The sequence below is a fragment of the Pseudophryne corroboree genome, chromosome 8, assembly GCF_028390025.1.
Source record: "Pseudophryne corroboree isolate aPseCor3 chromosome 8, aPseCor3.hap2, whole genome shotgun sequence".
Lineage (NCBI taxonomy): Eukaryota > Metazoa > Chordata > Amphibia > Anura > Myobatrachidae > Pseudophryne > Pseudophryne corroboree.
Window position 1 is genome coordinate 62,592,606 of NC_086451.1, and position 20,027 is coordinate 62,612,632.

At 47.0% G+C, this 20,027-nt stretch overlaps 1 protein-coding gene across 2 annotated transcripts in view; it reads right to left on the reverse strand.

The window, feature by feature from the left end:
- The window catches only part of MIGA2 (mitoguardin 2), a 72,117-nt gene that overhangs the window by 16,524 nt on the left and 35,566 nt on the right, over positions 1-20,027 (reverse strand). For both annotated transcript variants that reach the window (XM_063936487.1, XM_063936486.1), the window contains exons 4-9: positions 16,816-16,937; positions 14,390-14,507; positions 11,505-11,635; positions 11,216-11,327; positions 8,679-8,779; positions 7,504-7,619 (exon numbers count right to left, since the gene is read on the reverse strand). In XM_063936487.1, coding sequence (XP_063792557.1) covers positions 7,504-7,619; positions 8,679-8,779; positions 11,216-11,327; positions 11,505-11,635; positions 14,390-14,507; positions 16,816-16,937 — 700 coding nt within the window. The remainder of the gene's footprint in view (positions 1-7,503; positions 7,620-8,678; positions 8,780-11,215; positions 11,328-11,504; positions 11,636-14,389; positions 14,508-16,815; positions 16,938-20,027) is intronic.

Below are 20,027 nucleotides of genomic sequence, written 5' to 3' on the forward strand. Positions count from 1 at the left end.
AATCCAACTAGTCACCCCTGGCCGGGGTACCCTGGGGGAGTGGGGACCCCTTCAATCAAGGGGTCCCCCCCCCCCAGCCACCCAAGGGCCAGGGGTGAAGCCCGAGGCTGTCCCCCCCCATCCAATGGGCTGCGGATGGGAGGGCTGATAGCCTTTGTGAAAATTAAAAGATATTGTTTTTTCCATTAGTACTACAAGTCCCAGCAAGCCTCCCCCGCAAGCTGGTACTTGGAGAACCACAAGTACCAGCATGCGGGAGAAAAACGGGCCCGCTGGTACCTGTAGTACTACTGGGAAAAAAATACCCAAATAAAAACAGGACACACACACCTTGATAGTAAAACTTTATTTCATACACCGACACACACATACTTACCTATGTTGACACGCCGACTGCCACGGTCTCCGACGATCCGAGGGTACCTGTGAAAAAATGGTACTCACCTTCCAGCGTCCAGAGGTACATCCAGGTCCAGGGTATAATCCACGTACTTGGTAAAAAAAAAAAACGAACACGATCCACCGGACTAATGAAAGGGGTCCAATGTTTTCACATTAGACTCCTTTCCCCGAATGCCGGGACATCACGTGACTCCTGTCACTGATGTCCCTTCAGCCAATCAGGAAGCGCTACTTCCGTGGCGCTCACCTGATTGGCTGTGCGCCGTCTGGACTCTGACAGCGCCTCGCAAAGCCGCTCCATTACTTTCAATGGTGGGAACTTTGCGGGTAGCGGTGGGGTCACCCGCCGGTCAGCCGCTGACCGGCGGGTGACCTCACCGCTAGCCGCTAAGTTCCCACCATTGAATATAATGGAGGGAGCTATGCGATGCGCTGTCTGAGTTCAGACAGCGATCAGCCAATCAGGTGAGCGCAACGAAGTTGCGCTTCCTGGTTGGCTTAGAGACCTGTCAGTGACAGCTGTCACTGACAGGTCTCATTCGTGGAAAGGTGTCCCATGTGTCAGCATGGGACCCCTTTCAGTCCGTTATGGAGCGGGTATTTGCGATTTATTTTTTTGCCAAGTACGTGGATTTATCTCTGGACCCTGGTTGAGGTGAGTATATTGAACTTTTCTTTTCAGGTATCCGTGGATTCTACATGGAGAAGAGGACCGATGTCGGCGTGTGAACATAGGTAAGTATGTGTGTGTCGGTAGTGTGTAATAAAGTTTTACTGTCGACGGTGTGTGTGTCCTGTTTTTATTTGGGTATTTTTTTCCCAGTAGTACTACAGGTACCAGCGGGCCCGTTTTTCTCCCGCATGCTGGTACTTGTGGTTCTCCAAGTACCAGCTTGCGGGGGAGGCTTGCTGGGACTTGTAGTACTAATGGAAAAAACAATATCTTTCTATCACAAAAGGCTATCAGCCCTCCCATCCGCAGCCCATTGGATGGGGGGGGGACAGCCTCGGGCTTCACCCCTGGCCCTTGGGTGGCTGGGGGGGGGGGGACCCCTTGATTGAAGGGGTCCCCACTCCCCTAGGGTACCCCGGCCAGGGGTGACTAGTTGGATATTTAATGCCACGGCCGCAGGGCACGGCATAAAAGTGACCCCCGGCTGTGGCATTATCTGTCCAGCTAGTGGAGCCCGATGCTGGTGTTAAAAATACGGGGGACCCCTAGTCTTTTTGTCCCCCGTATTTTTGGCACCAGCATCAGGCGCAGAGCCCGGTGCTGGTTTTAAAAATACGGGGGATCCCCTGTCAATTTTTCCCCCGCATTTTTAGAACCAGGACCAGCTCAATGAGCCCGAGGCTGGTTATGCTTTGGAGGGGGGACCCCACGCCATTTTTTTTTATGATTTTACCCTTCCAGCATAAAAAAAAAAAATAATATTTTAAAAAATATATAAATAATATTTGTGCCTCCCAAAAAAAAAAAAAAAGTACCTAATCCCTTCTAATATAAATAGATCTGCTATTCCCAAAAAAAAAACACCAAAAAAAACATGTTTAAAATTTTTTTATTTGTTTTCACCCTCCAAAGTGTGGCGGATTGAAAATGACGAATTTGCTGTCTAAAAGCACTGCTGTCGAATTTCCAAACTTGAATTGAATATGCTTTGGTCGAATTGCAGCACTTGTATCATTGCAGAAAAGTCGAATTTGCAAAAATTCGAATTTCAAAAAGTCGAATTTTGAAAGTCCGTTTTTTGGTCGGAAAGCACTGGATTGCATAGGGGAATTTTTTTTTTTGGTCGAAAATGACCCGAAATTCGACAATTTCGGGAATTCGACCACAATTGCATATACCCCTATGCATTTTCATTAGAAAAACTGGTGTTTTTGCGTCAAGTATTTGGATGGGGGGAAATAATAATAATAAAAAAAATTATATCGGTGAAAAAAAAATAACAAAAAAAAAAAAAAACTGCGAAAACCACCCATTTTCGCGGCTAATCGAATACCGCCCACAGTCGGTGCAGCCGCAGAGATGCTAACAAATCTGCATATGGGCGAGTATACGCATTTAATTCCATGCATGGCAAGTAGGAGCTATTGTGGGCTTCATTCAGCTCTGCAGCAGACCTGCAGTGTTTCTATAGAGCAAGACTGTAAGCTTGTCACTCACACTGCTCTCACCCAATCATGTAAGACAACCAAGCAGCTTTACCCTAATTTGCTGTAGGTAAAATGCAGCATGAAGGACATACTTTGGGTCTAATTCAGACCCGATCACCGCAACGGCAGCTATCGCAGTCTGTCGCCCGTTAGAACGCCGTTGGTGGGACGCAGTTTGGACAACGCAGGCGTGTCCGGACCATTGCGGGGGCGGCTAGCGGTGGCTGTGTGATGTCACACATAGCCGATGCGACCCGAAACGCGGCAGGTAGCTGCCTGCCGGTGATCGCAGTCTGAAGCCCTTTGGGGAGTGCGACTTTGGGGAGGGGGCGTGGCAACGGCATTAGAACGCCATTGGTGGGGCGCAGTCTGGACAACGCAGGCGTGTCCGGACGTTGCAGGGCAGGCCACGGCGTGATATCACACGCAGCCATTGTGACCCGGAACGCAGCGCGTAGCCGCGTGCGCAACCCTGAGACCCAGTGAGATGCGATCGCCTCTGCCCGATTGACAGGCAGAGGTGGTCACGGGGCAGGAGGGGGTGTGGCAACGGCGTTAGAACGCCGTTGGTGAGGCGCAGTCCGGACAACTCAGGCGTATCCGGACTTTGCGGGGGCGGGCAGGCGTTGCGACCAGGAATGCGATGGGTAGCCACCTGCCAGCACAACTAGGGAGATACTTGGCGGGTGCGAAAGCATCGCCGCCGTGCGATGCTTTGGCATCCATACGCGGGGGGAAGGGGGGGTGTAGGTCCAGACATGTAGGGTGGACTAAGCATGCGGGGATAAGCCCTGTGCTGGGCTTATCCCCGCATGCTAGAGAAACTGATCGTAGATGTGCTAAATTTAGCACATCTGCGATCAGGTCTGAATCACCCCCTTAATGAGGTGCAAACACAATAAACACAGCAGTTATTTCAGGTATTTCACCAGCTTGGTGATATATCATTTAAATTAAATTAAATTAAAACCCCAACGTCATAATTGAATGTAATGCACTTTGAATTGCTATTTAAGAGTGAAAGCTGGAGTTCTCTGTTATCAGCCATTGCCCCGTGCAGTACATCTGCAGGCAGGAGCACAAAGCACAATAAATAAGAAACTCTACAATCTGGTGGATAACTATGCAATTGATAGCGCCTATCCTTGTGTACCAATGCCTATTTCCCTATAGAGTGTAAGCTTGCGAGCAGGGCCCTTCTACCTCTATGACTGTCTGTTATTACCCAGTTTTGTGTTATCACTGTTGTTCCAATTGTAAAGCGCAATGGAATATGTTGCGCTATATAAGAAGCTGTTAATAAATAAAATAATATTCATACACAAGCACCGCTGTATCATGTGCATCATCACCGGTATCGCAAAATATTTGCGCGCATATAAAATAGGATTTTGGTACTTACCAGGTAAATCCTTTTCTTTGAATCCATAGGGGGCACTGGAGTACTCTTTTGGAATATGGACGGCTTTAGCAGAACAAGGCACTGAATAAATTTAGTAACTCTCCTCCCCTCCATATTCCCAGAGTACCTCAGTGTTTTTTACTGAGCCGAACAGGAGAGATAGAGAGGATGACAATGGAGAATTACATATAACATAACGGACAACAATAAAGTTGACACATAACGTTACTGACAACTAAACAGTTGACACCATAACCGATAGAACTTAAAAATTTGAACAAATCGGTGAGAATGTGTTACCATAAGATCCACAGAACTTACCACAAACCAGGTGAAACTGCTATGGGTGGGCGTCCAGTGCCCCCTATGGATTCAAAGAAAAGGATTTACCCGGTAAGTACCAAAATCCTATTTTCTTTTTCATCCACTAGGGGTCACTGGAGTACTCTTGGGACGTACCAAAGCTTCCCCCGTGGGCGGGAGAGCTGTTTGGCACCTGTAACACTAGGCGGCCAAAGCTAGATGCTGATGCCGCAAACGTATCAAACTTGTAAAAGCGCACAAACGTGTGCACTGATGACCATGTAACCGCACAGCAAAGCTGCGTCGTAGAAGCCCCACGACCAGCTGCCCATGAAGTTCCCACAGAACGTGTGGAATGAGCTGTTACTGATGTAGGCGGCTGTAACCTAGCATGAAGGTAAGCCTGACGTATGGTCAGTTTAATCCAACTGGATAAGGTCTGCTTAGAAGCTGGCCAACCCATCTTGGCAGCATCATAGAGAACAAACAACATATCCGTCTTACGAACTGTAGACGTTCCGGATACATAAACGCGTAGTGCGCGTACCACATCCAAAGATCCAGAATCTTCTGTTAACACATGAACTACTATTGGTTGATTGATGTGAAAAGATGACACTACCTTTGGCAAGAAAGCGGGATTCGTCCGAAGTTCCGCTCTGTCATCATGAAACACCAAATACGGTGGCTTGCATGACAAGGCACCCAAATCTGAAACACGCCTTGCCGAAGCTAAGGCTAGGAGAAAAATTGTTTTCCAAGTGAGAAACTTTATATCCACTTGATGTAAGGGTTCAAAATATGAAGACTGTAAAAAATCTAAAACCAGATTCAAGTCCCATGGCGCTGTAGGTGGAATGAATGGAGGCTGTACTCTGAGGACACCTTGCAGAAAGGTGTGTACAGACGGCAATAGAGCCAATCGTCTTTGAAAGTAAATTGACAAAGCAGATACCTGCACCTTTAGTGTAGATAAACGCAGTCCTCCATCTAACCCCGTCTGTAGAAATAACAAAAGACGGGATAACTTGAAAGATGACGTCGGAAACTTCCGAGCTTCACACCAACCTATATAGGCATGCCAAATTCTGTAATAATGAGCTGCCGTAACTGGCTTCCTAGCACGTAACATGGTTGGTATAACCGATTCTGGTATAACCGGTCTCAACACCCACCCCGTCAAACGCAGCCGCGCTAAATCGGGGTAATGGAACGGACCCTGTTGTAACAGGTCCGGACGTAGCAGGAGCGGCCAAGGATCGTCTGCAAGTAGTTCGCGGAGATCCGAGAACCAAGCTCTCTGAGGCCAATGAGGCGCCACTAGTATGACTGTGGCGGATTCTCTTTTGATCCATTTTAGCAACAGAGGGAGTAGCGGAAACGGTGGAAACAGATACACGAGGCTGTACGGCCACGCGATTGTGAGAGCATCCACCGCCACTGCCCGTGGATCTCGCGTTCTGGATACATACTGGGGCGTTTGGTGATTGTGGCGAGATGCCATCAGGTCCACTTGAGGGTAAACCCACCTCTGGACCAACATGTTTAACACTTTACATCTGCTAGCATTGCCCATGGAGGATCCGGGGATGAAACCGGCTTCAAAACCGGAGCGGAAATTGTATTTGTAGCTGAATTAACAAAACATACTGTACATGTGGTAGATCCATCCGGTAACACACTCTTACAGACATTGCAGTGAAACTGCTTTTTAGTTTTTGCTGTTGCCTTACTCATTATGCAGACAGACAATACAATAGACAAAGACAGACAACTTGCACGACTCAGTTAAATGTTACTAAGGTGTGTCTATATATATATATATATATATATATATATATATATATATATATATATATATATATATATATATATATATATATATATATATATATAGCCGAAGTGCAGTGCACGTGGCCAAACTGTATGAAACCTGATCCCAAATTCCCACTAACACCCCTGCGCCATATGGTGGAGTAGAGATGTAGGACAGGAACGTTCTGGAATCACAAACAGGAAGAAACAGGAAGCATGGTTAAAATGGCCCCCATGCCATGCTTACAGTTATAATCACAGTTCAGGGTATAATCCTTATAACCTGTAACTATTTCATCAAAAGTAACCCTGTTAATATAGGCTTAACAACCTATGTAATTATTGCTATAACCCACGCAGCCTCTATATTGCTGCTGCTGTTATGCATGCCGCCCCCCCCCCCCCCCCCCCCTTGCAGCTGCGCTGCCTGTGAGGAGATTTTTTTCCCCTCCCCCATGTGCCCCGTGTACCGCTGTCTTAGCGGGGAGCAGTTACCGGGGAGCGGGTATCCGGAAGCCGGAGATCAGGTGCAGGGAGCCGGGGAGCGCTGTAGCGGAGAGCGGTCCTGCTGTGCGGCCGGCGGGTCTGAGCGGCGGGTCTGAGCGGCGGAGGAGCGGCTCATGGCGGGCGCTTATTGGAAGCGGCTGTGGCGGGCGCTGAGCCCCGTACAGCGGCGGACGGAGCGGCTGGGTCGGGCGGCTACAAACAGCGGCGGGTGCGGGCGGCAGTGACAGGAAACACGGACCCCACACAGCGGGGCGGCAGCATGCTGACCGTCCCGTCCCCCCCCAGCATACCTTGTCCTGTAGTGAGGGCTATGACGGGGCTTCTGTCTGTAAGCTCCGTCCAGCTCTTCCTGCAGGTCAGTGAGTGAGCTGCGTGTGGCTGTGAGGGTGCTCTTTGTGAGGACCGACACGCCATGCGCTGCCTCCGTGCAGCGGGCACTATCCCGGACCCACGTTTTTTTATGAACTGGGAAGGGATGTGCCTAAGTGTAAAAATAAAAATTAAAAATAAAATATTCAGTAAGTGTGGAGATCCACACAAGCCTGTTAGTGCTGTGAGCACAGAAAAAACACTGAGGTACTCTGGGAATATGGAGGGGAGGAGAGTTACTAAATTTAAATATTTAGTGCCTTGTTCTGCTAAAGCCGTCCATATTCCAAAAGAGTACTCCAGTGACCCCTAGTGGATGAAAAAGAAATGAGAGTACTACCGTTAGCTTGTTCATATAAAGTAGCCTGCATTTCCAATCAGATTCTTACTCCGTGCCACATATACGCAATCTGTGACTCTGCAGCAGCTGCTGAGCTACAAGTTCCAGCATGCCTTTCACACTTACCGCTGGGACTTGTAGCACTACAGGAACTAAAGAGCCTGCAGAAAAGAATGGATGCAGGCTAGCTCGGTTGAATACTGACCTCACTGTCCGGCAAGCCACTTCTCCACCCTGTACCAGCCTCATTGCCTCTTCATATGCCGCTGCCGGCTTGGGGGGAATAAACGAGCCTTCGTTCATCGATAAAGCATCAAAAAGCTGAAACATAAAACATATGGTTGTGGATGATTAAACCAGGCCTATCCAATCCCTGGTCAGCCAAACCAAACAGTGCAATTGTAGGTCTCTTGCTGGTCATGCCAGCATAGAATTCAATGGTAGAAAATAATTTACTGGGCTTCCTAATATGCCATGCCTAGGTGGCATATCTACATAACAAGACCGCCAATGTGCTGCTAGTCATCAGTGGCGGATACGGTTATGTGACCGGCGGTCAGGAGACTACCGGGTACAAAACCAGCGCCGGCATCCCGAACACTGACTAGCTTGCTGGTCGGTATGCTGAACAACAGGGACTATTCCCACTTCCCATAGAGTGGGAAAGAACCCGCGGTGAGCGTAACGCGCCTGCAAGGGCTTCGTTGTGCTCACCCCCCCATGCTGACCATCTGACAGACAGGATCCTGGTGTCGGTATGGTGACCGGCATTCTCCCAACCGCTGGTCACCCGATACCAACCCATCAGTGGACATACTGCTTGCAGCTCAGGAAGGAATAACACGTTACACCGTGAAGTAAGATGCACCTATTCCCCATATGAATGTGATTAGGGCGGTTTACTCGCCATTTCATTACTTATTTGCCGATGGAAACATCCATGTAGATTTTGCAGAGAATGGGCAGAATTTACCAGGGATATGCAACCTGCGGCACTCCAGCTGCTGTGGAACTACACATCCCAGCATACTCTGCCATAGTTCTACAGTTAGGACATGCTAAAACTGTGTCAGGGCATGTGTAGTTCCACAGCAGCCGGAGTACCACAGTTTGCCTACTTCTGGTGTATACCTAGAGTAAGGAACACCCTAATAGCGGAAAGGTATCCCTGCGACCATCGCTGCGGGGTATGTAAACATGCAAAAGGAGGTTAGAGGAGTTTACGGTTGATCCAGGTCAGTGACTTAGGATGTGGGATGGACTTTCACAGAAATATGGCAACCTGCATATGAGAAATTCTGAGCAGGTTTGATCTCCAAGTAGAGGTATAGCAGTGCAAACCTCCCTCCCCTATCATTTATAATAGGATTGAAGTTTTACCTCCACTGCAGAGAAAAAGGAGTCCTCTGATATTGTACTTAGGTCGTCATCCATGCGCAGCATTCTCCTGCCTTCCCCCAGTGGGAACTGCAGCGCTCCTTCTGGGGAGGAGGAGAGATGAAAAGCAGAAAAAGAATGATAGAGAGACCATGATATGGGCAGGAGTAAATAAGTGTTTCACTAGCGACTATTTCCAGATATAACTACAAATCATCTACACAAACATACCCAGGATTCCCTTGTGCAAATAGTCATTTACTGCAAGTTGTTACAGAGTGTACTATTCAAATGACAGATAAACAGATATGTTGTATATACGCACTCACATTGGCGTCACGTGTGTAGCACTTTATCACAGCAGCTGGTTAACACTGTGTAACAGACAGAACCATCCTAGTAGGGATTCAACCTTGAATAAGGTTTCTGATTGGATGGCTGCAGAATCATGTTAGGGGCAGGATGTAATGAAGTCCGAGTTGGACAGAGGTGCGGGTTCCCGGCCAAACTCGGACGTTTTTTTAAAGCGGCAATGGTTTTGCCTTGTAAATGATTGCCGCTTTAAAAAAAAACGTCTGATTGGTCAGGAACCTACACCTCCGGCCAACTCTGTCTTCATTACACCCACTTACGATGTCTTCGCAGGAACAAGCACCTACCTTAACTAACTTAAGCATACAAAATGCCCCGTATATGGCTGATCTCTGAGCTTTGCACAGCTGAAGGTCTGCTGCACATTGTCTAAGGCCAGCTGCACAGGGACCAATATTGCCCTCACTGCTTACTGAACCTCCCCTCCTGTAGTCTAACTCTACACCTCACCCTAGTGTATAACCCTAAACCTCCCCTCCTGTAGTATAACCCTGAACCTCCCCTCCTGTAGCCTAACCCTACACCTCTCCCTAGTGTATAACCCTAATCCTCCGCTCCTATAGCCTAACCCTACACCTCCCCCAAGTGTATAACCCTAACCGTACACCTCCCCCTAGTGTATAACCCTAACCCTCCCCTCCTGTAGCCTAACCCTACACCTCCCCCTAGTGTATAACCCTAACCCTCCCCTCCTGTAGCCTAACCCTACACCTCCCCCTAGTGTATAACCCTAACCCTCCCCTACTGTAGACTGACCCTACACCTCCCCTAGTGTATAACCCTAAACCTCCCCCTAGCCTAGTGTATAACCCTAACCCTCCCCCTAGTGTATAACCCTAACCCTTCCCCCTCCTGTACCCTAACCCTCCCTTTCTATACCCCAACCCTACGCCTCTCCCTAGTGTATAACCCTAACCCTCCCCCTAGTGTATAACCCTAACCCCTCCCCCTCCTGTACCCTAACACCTCCCTTTCTATACCCTAACCCTCCCCTCCTGTAGTCTAACCCTATGTCTCCCTCAAGTGTATAACCCTAACCCTACGCCTCCCTCTAGTGTATAACCTTAACCAGCCCCTCTTGTAGCCTAACCCTATGCCTCCTCCTAGTGTATAACCCTAACCACCCCTCCTGTAGATTAACCCTAACCCTCCCCTCCTGCAGCCTAACCATACGCCCCCCCCCTCCTGTAGCCTAACCCTATGCCTCCTCCTAGTGTATAATCCTAACCACCCGCTCCTCTAGCCTAAACCTAACCTTCCCCTCCTGTAGCCTAACACTAACCCTCCCATCTGGTAAACCTAACCCTCCCATCTGCTAAACCTAACCCAAACCCTCTCATCCAGTAGCCAAACACTACGCATTTTGTTGTTTTAAATAATATATGTAATTGTTAAAGTTTGGCGTTCTAGACACTGCCACTCCGTTTCTTCTGTTTTATGGCAGAAAACATTGAGATTGCTCTGCAGTATATATGGGTATACGTATTACAGAGCGCAGCAAACTGTTGTAGCACAATTCTATCACACTGAATAAGGGATGGGATAAATGTATACTGTAATCTCGCGATCATCACAAGTAGATAGGCTTGAAACAACTTCAAAACTTATAAAGAAAACTACACCTAATTCTTATGTCATAGAGATTAAAAATGTATTTCCAGGTAATCTTATACCAGTTCCTCCAGAAACCATAAGCAGATAGGAAACAAGAGTGCTTGATAAATATTAATTTTACTCATCTAAGTCACTATGCACCTTGGTAACACCATGCTGCACTGCAGGTGGGGCAAATGTAACACGTGCAGAGAAATTTAGATGTGAAAGGGGCGTGTCCAAACACAGATCTAACTTACAGTGTAAAAATAAATCTGCCCAGTACCTGTGGGCTGCATGCAAAAGCAGCCAGTATTTATCCTGCATACAAAACAATAAAAATAAATGTATCTGCACTCATTGCAAAGCAAATGTTCCAGATATTGTTTCTGCTTTGTTCCCAACTCATAATCTGCCAAATTCTATTGTAAAGAACATACTCTGTTGGAGTGATCTGTATATGTAGCTCTCCAAAGCACAAGGGAGGCATCAGGGGTGCATTTCCCTAATAGATCAGACAGACGCCACAGCCTGTATACTAAAATCCCTCCGGTTACACAACACGTATGACTCACCCAGATCCAGCAGCATGTTATCGGGAGGAATGCTGCCAAATCCTTCCTGCAAGTTGTAGGCACGATTCAGCAAGGCCTCTAGTTTACCTGAAAAATCCTTATTTTGAGAGCCCTGTGATAACGAGAAGAGCAACAGATTCTGTTACTCAATTCCAATATCAAATATTTCTGTTTATTAAAAAAATATCGACATATCACCTACATACCAATCATGACCCAAACTGTCCCCCTGATGGGTCTTATTGTGTCCAAAAGAAGGCACTCTTTCCATTACTTACTGGTTACTCACCTCAGGTAGGCCCTCGGAGAGACGATCACTGAGCTCATTATTCTGAGCAGTTGGGGTATTTGAGCTGCACCGTTGTCCAACGTTAAGAGCCTGCTCGAATTTGTGCAGAGCTTCTTCAAACAGCTCAATTCCTAGGCACCAAGCAATAACAGTCATTTTATGGAAATTACAAGTGTTTGCAAACCTGTAAGACAGTGATGGTAGCGTGATATACCAATATATGTGGCCACCCTACCTTCAAAAGGGCTGCACGTTATTGTTCATTTCAGAAATTAAGTTACAAAATTGCATCATATGCCATTAAGGGAGTACGGATGGTGTAATGGTTAGCATTACTGCCTCACAGCACTAAGGTCATGGGTTCAATTCCCACCATGGCCCTAACTATGTGGTGTTTGTATATTCTCCCCGTACTTGCGTGGGTTTCCTCCGGGTACTCCGGTTTCCTCCCACAATCCAAAAATATACTGGTAGGTTAATTGGCTTCCAACAAAAATTAACCCTAGTATGACTGTGTGTGCATATAAATTTGCTAGGGTATATAGATTGTAAGCTCCACTGGGGCAGGGACTGATGTGAATGGCCAAAATATTCTCTATAAAGCGCTGCGGAATATGTGTGCGCTATATAAATAACTGGTAATAAATAAATAAAACTAATAATAAATTAAGACCTCTCAACTTGCTAAAAAATAGCTCCACAACTTGCTAAAAAATAGCTCCACATGCCCTCAAACTACCAGCAAACACAAAATGCCCCTCCACATACAGTCAGACCCCCATAAAATGCCACCACATTCCCTCAGACTGGACCTCCCTGCGTCTCTGGTATTCTACTCAGACCTCCCCATGTCTCCAGCATTCAACTTAGACCTAACCACGTCTCTGGCACTCTATTCAGACCTAACCACGTCTCCGCCACTCTCTTCAGACCTCTTCACATCTCCTGCATTCTAATCAGACCTTCCCACATTCTACTCAGACCTCCCCATGTCTCTGGGATTCTACTCAGACCTAACTACGTCTCCGTCACTCTACTCAAACCTTTTCACATCTACTCCAACCTAACCACGTCTCCCGCATTCTACTCTGACCTAACCACGTCTCCGGCATTCTACTCAGACCTAACCACGTCTCCCGCATTCTACGCAGACCTAACCACGTCTTCGGCATTCTACGCAGACCGAACCATGTCTGCGGCATTCTACTCAGACCTTACATCTCCCGCATTCTACTCAGACCTAACCACGTCTCCCACATTCTACTCAGACCTAACCACGTCTCCCGCATTCTACTCAGACCTAACCACGTCTCCCGCATTCTTCTTAGACCTAACCACGTCTCCCGCATTCTATGCAGACCTAACCACGTCTCCGGCATTCTACTCAGACCGAACCACGTCTCCGTATTCTACTCAGACCTAACCACGTCTCCCGCATTCTACTCAGACCTAACCTCGTCTCCCACATTCTACTCAGACCTAACCACATCTGCCGCATTCTACTCAGACCTAACCACGTCTCCCGCATTCTATGCAGACCTAACCACGTCTCCGGCATTCTACTCAGACCTAACCACGTCTCCGTATTCTACTCAGACCTAACCACGTCTCCGTATTCTACTCAGACCTAACCACGTCTCCGTATTCTACTCAGACCTAACCACGTCTCCCGCATTCTACTCAGACCTAACCACGTCTGCCGCATTCTACTCAGACCTAACCACGTCTCCCACATTCTACTCAGACCTAACCACGTCTCCCACATTCTACTCAGACCTAACCATGTCTGCCGCATTCTACTCAGACTTAACCACGTCTCCCGCATTCTACTCAGACCTAACCACGTCTCCCACATTCTACTCTGACCTAACCACGTCTCCCACATTCTACTCAGACCTAACCACGTCTCCCACATTCTACTCAGACCTAACCACGTCTCCCACATTCTACTCTGACCTAACCACGTCTCCCACATTCTACTCAGACTTAACCACGTCTCCCACATTCTACTCATACCTAACCACGTCTCCCGCAATCTACTCAGACCTAACCACGTCTCCCACATTCTACTCAGACCTAACCACGTCTCCCACATTCTAATTCTCCACAAGCCCCACTGTAGCCCGCAGAGAAAGGAGGAAGAGAACATTGTTTAGTACACACTGCACTCCCCCCTCCTCTGATTGCGCAATCTCCCTGTGTTGTGCTGTGGAGGTCACAGGACACTGAATCCAGCTGTTCACGGTCAGTCTTATTCTCCGCAGAACAGAAGCAGCCAGCTGGGGGCCTAAGATGCACTCTTGGTGGGCTGCCTATTGCTTTACCTCTCTCTAAGATAAGAAACCCACCAGTCAGCAATAATTATTTTATGGACTGGAACAAAAAAATGGGAGCAGCACAAAACAAATTTTATTCAACAACTTATATAATGGTTTATGTGCATCATAAATATTGATCTCTCCACCAAATAGTTACTTTCCTTTTGTAGATAGCTAAAGAAACGACAGAAGATAACTTGTTGCCGTCGGGCTGCAGTACCATTTATTATGTACTCGTTTTCAGTGTTCTAAGTGTATGGCGATAAATGATACACAATACACCGGTGCCAATAGTAATCGGCTATACGCAAACAAGCCCTCTATCCTCATTACTCCCCAAATGCAGCATGCAACATGAGACATGGTGGGACATCTAGCATACCTTCTAAAGGGGACAAGGGGAGGAGCTGCCCATAGCAACCAATCAGATTGTATGCATCATTTATAGATTGCACAGGATAATGGATAACTAGAAGCTGATTTACTCATCCTCTAGACGGTTTGATACATCTTTCCCCATGGTAACGTGATGTTCTACTGACCACAGTTCAGCATTGTAAATCATACCTTGTATGTAAAGGTTTTCTGCATTGGAGTCATCTGCCCCTAACTGTTCATCCAGCTCCTCAGACTGCCACGGTCCTGGGGATGTAGCATTCAGACTGGAGGAGTTCACAGCCACCACCTGGCCACCAGGGAGACAAAAGAGAGCGCTGAAACGTGCCACGGAGCGGAGGAAATACTTGGACAGCTTACAGCCTGGATCCACTGATCTATTATTGTTACCCTTTATGTATATAGCACCCACATGGTCCACAGTGCTGTACAATACTGAATTAGGCAGATAAGACCCTGCACTGATAGAGCTGACAATCTTATTTTCCTACCACGGCAATTCAGTCAGAAGAGGAATTTTGGTGGCAAAACTATTCACATTGCTTCAAATTACTTTATCCATATATATCAGAGTTTGCATTAAAATCCAAATTTCTGTATACTGATTGGATACAGTCATTAGCTTAAAATATCATGCAAATTCCAATCTTGCTCAATGCCCGCTGTATTACACCGTAATCACTAGCCCTAATGTATTCATTCGCACTCGTCAGTAAGAATGGATGTAGCATGTTGCTGTAGGCTAATGACTTCATACGGTGTTCCGGAATTGGATTTTTCATGCACACTGATCCGTGCAGATTAAGCGATAAAGGATTCTGACTACAGAGAATTGTGTTGCCAAAGTTTCGCTTGATCTTACACCATTGATGTATAGTACCTTTGTAGGGCACGCATTCATTACGTCTATGGGGGTCATTCCGAGTTGATCGCACGCTGCAACTTTTTGCAGCCCGTGCAATCAGATAGTCGCCGCCTATGGGGGAGTGTATTTTAGCTTAGCAAGTGTGCGAAGGCTTGTGCAGGGGAGCTGGGCAAAAGAGGTTTGTGTAGTTTCTGAGTAGCTCTCAACTTACTCAGCCACTGCGATCACTTCAGCCTGTCAGGTCCCGGAATTGACATCAGACACCCGACCTGCAAACGCCTGGACACGCCTGCGTCTTCCTCATCAATCCCAGAAAACGGTCAGTTGCCACCCAGGAATGCCTTCCTGATGTCTATCTTCTTGCGTTCGCCGCTGTGCCGGGCAACGACGCGACTGAGCATTGGCGCCCGCGCACACGCGCAGTTTGGAAAAAAAGCAGCGTAGGAACGGGTCGGAATGAACCCCTATATTTCACACAACAGATTCTGCAGAATGTCAACATTCCGCATGGACCAGAAGGTAGGGGTAGACTGTGGCAGCTGAGGGTTAGGCACTAGGTGGGTGGAGGGGGTTTTAGGTTGCAGGAGGGGGAGGTTATGATTCGGCACTAGGGTGAGGGTTAGGATTAGGCTGTGGGAGGGCGGGTCAGGGTTAGTTACTGGGGTCAGGGTTGGGGGTTAGCGACACCATTGAAAGTGCCACAGGATCAGCCAGAAGTCACCATAAGTTGACTGCTCCCGGAAGACACCGTTGGAGATGCCAAACCCGTTGTACCAGGTAAGTCACCAATAGACAACTAGGAATGTTTTGTCGACAATGTCGACATGATGACGGTTGCCCTGGTCAATTATTATTATTATCCTTTATTTATATGGCGCCACAAGGGTTCCGCAGCGCCCAATTACAGAGTACATATGCACAGAATCAAAACAGGAAAACAGTGACTTACAGTTAAAGAAAATATAGGACAAGTACAGGGTAACTAAACATAACTACATCAGTAGACAACATAGAGATAAGTATCAAGGTGGCCGAAAACTGCAGGATTTGGTGCAGTTGAGGATTATTAAATTAAGAAAAGGATAAGCACATGAGGGAAGAGGGCCCTGCTCGTGAGAGCTTACATTCTAAAGGGGAGGGGCAGACAGACAGGGGTGACACAGACGGGGTAGACCGAGCAGGGGACAGAGGGTTAGGATGAGATTCGGCTGGGTTTGGTAAAGAAGTGGGTCTTAAGAACCTGTTTGAAGTTTTGTAGAGAGGTGGAGAGGTAGAGAATTCAAGGGAAATGGAGCAGCACGTGAAGAATCTTGGAGGTAGGAGTGGGAGGAAGTAATCAGAAGACAGGAGAGTCGGCGTGCATTAGCAGAGCGAAGAGGACGGGTGGAAGAGTAAATGTCATCATTTTCATGTTGAAAATATTTACCACCCCCCACCCTTTTATTGTACTCTGTGCTTAAACTGGACGCTGCACTAGAGTGCTGCTATATATCTCTAGTGTTCCGTGCACATTTAATGGAAATTCATTACCTAGCAGTAGATCGGAACTACAGGGGGCGCCATAATGGAACCCACACATACAGGTAACAGCCCCGTACAGATGGGACCCTGGTCGGAAATCCAACCCAGGGCTCCAGCACTGCAAACCACCAGCAACAACCACTGTGCATCTCCAATACATTAACGCACCTCACTCATTCAGAACCATATCTTCTATGAGAGCAGAACTTACTGAAGCCAGACTGTGAGTGGAACTTGAGTGCTTGCTTGAGTACTTGCTTGGCTCAATAGATGAAATGCCACTGAGTGTGTCATTGCTCTTACAGCTTGGGCTCTGCACCCTACGAGTGTATCCTAAAAAAAATAAAAAAAAAATAACGACCAGTCAAACAGATCATGATATATATGCAATTAATGGAGCTGCGTCAGTGTTATTTCAGTTACATGTTTTTTGGAAAGCTTTACTTGCTGACAAAAGAGATTCCATCCATAAGCAGAACAGCTGGGTACAGACTACCCGATACAGTGTTGAATTTAATTAGCCACAGTTAATAATATACTGATCTGATTGGAGCTTTTAAATTATAGCCCGCAGGCTGCAGTTATAACGGATTTCTGTTCGACCTGGAAAAATCCACGTTAAATGCCATGATCGCGGGTGCCGTGAACCTGTTAACCCAAAGCTCCAAGAACTTATCCTGGATTCTATGGGGTATATGCAATTCCGGGCGAATTGCGGCACTTTTTCGCCCGTTTTTAAATTCGACACAATTCGACCGTCGAATTCCGGCAGGTGGGTGCCGGAATTCGACATATTCAATAAAAAACGAATTCGACAGTCCCGCTGTCGAAAAACGGCCGATTTGACGGATTTTGATTAGATTTTTAAAAATGTTTAAGAAATGGAAAAAAAAAACGGAAAAAAATTGCGTGGGGTCCCCCCTCCTAAGCATAACCAGCCTCTGGCTCTTTGAGCCGGTCCTGGTTGCCAAAATACGGGGGGAAAAAATGACAGGGGATCCCCCGTATTTTAACAACCAGCACCGGGCTCTGCGCCTGGTGCTGGTGCAAAAAATACGGGGAACAAAAAGAGTAGGGGTCCCCCATATTTTTTGTACCAGCACCGGGCTCCACTAGCTGGACAGATAATGCCACAGCCGGGGGTCACTTTTATACAGCGCCCTGCGGCCGTGGCATTAAATACCCAACTAGTCACCCCTGGCCGGGGTACCCTTCAATCAAGGGGTCCCCCCCCAGCCACCCAAGGGCCAGGGGTGAAGCCCGAGGCTGCCCCCCCCCCCCCCCCCCCATCCAAGGGCTGCGGATGGGGGGCTGATAGCCATGTGTAAAAATATTGTTTTTTTTGCAGAAGAACTACAAGTCCCAGCAAGCCTCCCCCGCAAGCCGGTACTTGGAGAACCACAAGTCGAATTTCAAAAAGTCGAATTTGGAATGGTCGTTTTTTGGGCAAAAAGTACTGTATTGCATTGTCGAATTTTTTTGGGGGGCGAAAATGTCCTGTTTTTTGACATTTTCGGGAATTCGACCACAATTGCATATACCCCTATGAGTTAACGCATGTTAGGTGGTAATTTAACACGCAAGAAAAAGGGTCTGTATATGAATAGCCTTGGGGAGTAAAAGACTGAGGCTACCACCCTTTTCCCAGTGCGGTAAATTACCACTGCTAATTGAATATAACCCAAAGTATGCCACTGCGGTAAACGCTCCGATCCGCCAGAGTGATTATCAAATCTGTGCGCATCCATACACTGTGAGCACATTCTATATTGTCAGGAGTGTTTGAAACAGTTTGTCAGTTTTAAACCCTCCTGGGTACACACTAAAGTATTTGAACACAGAGACAGAAAGATCCTTTTCCCATCAGGATGCTTATCTAGCCTTGTGTATACAATCCCTGACTTTGCAAGTAGATCAGATCAGAGGTAGAAAAGGACAGGGCTGGGGATACCTGGCAGATGGTGACAAAGGTAAACCTATAATGTCAACCACACATTCCAAGAAATATAGATTAGGTTATGCTTTTATATTGTCTAGAGATTGTTACATATGGTGATAAAATGTATGCATAATGTATATATTTTGGTGTGCTGCAACGAAGTTTGCTGTGACAGATTTTATGCAAATAAAAGTTTATATTGTTTTTACAAACAGAAATGTTTAAAAAAAAAAAAAAAAAAAGTGCTGAAATTGGTCTAAAGGGCCCTACACACTGGCAGATAACACTGCACGATATGAACGTTCTCGTTCACTAATGAACTCATTCATATCGTGCAGTGTGTAGGCACCAACGATGAACGATGCACGGCCCTGTGCTCATTCATCGTTGGTGCCCCGTCGCTTATGCATGCAGGCCAATATTATTATTATTATTATCCTTTATTTATATGGCGCCACAAGGGTTCCGCAGCGCCCAATTACAGAGTACATAAACAAATAATCAAACAGGAAAACAGCAACTTACAGTTGACGATAATATAGGACAAGTACAGGGTAAATACACATAGCTACATCAGCAGATGACACTGGAATAAGTATCAGGTGGCAGAAGACTGCTGGATTTGGTGCAGTTGAAGATTATTTAAGTAAGAAAAGGATAAGCACATGAGGGAAGAGGGCCCTGCTCGTGAGAGCTTACATTCTAAAGGGGAGTGGTAGACAGACAGGGGTGACACAGATGGGGTACATAGAGAGCGGGGAACAGAGGGTTAGGATGAGATTTGGCTGGGTTTGGTGAAGAAGTGGGTCTTGAGAGCCCGTTTGACGTTTTGTAGAGAGGTGGAGAGTCTGAGGGGGAGAGGTAGGGAATTCCAGAGAAGTGGTGCAGCACGTGAAAAAATAAGAATTTACTCACCGGTAATTCTATTTCTCGTAGTCCGTAGTGGATGCTGGGAACTCCGTAAGGACCATGGGGAATAGCGGGCTCCGAAGGAGGCTGGGCACTCTAGAAAGATTTATGACTACCTGGTGTGCACTGGCTCCTCCCACTATGACCCTCCTCCAAGCCTCAGTTAGGACACCGTGCCCGGACGAGCAGACATAATAAGGAAGGATTTAGAATCCCGGGTAAGACTCTTACCAGCCACACCAATCACACCGTACAACTCGTGATACTATATCCAGTTTGACAGTATGAAAACAACTGAGCCTCTCAACAGATGGCTCAACAATAACCCTTTAGTTAACAATAACTATTTACAAGTATTGCAGACAATCCGCACTTGGGATGGGCGCCCAGCATCCACTACGGACTACGAGAAATAGAATTACCGGTGAGTAAATTCTTATTTTCTCTAACGTCCTAGTGGATGCTGGGAACTCCGAAAGGATCATGGGGATTATACCAAAGCTCCCAAACGGGCGGGAGAGTGCGGATGACTCTGTAGCACCGAATGAGAGAACTCCAGGTCCTCCTCAGCCAGG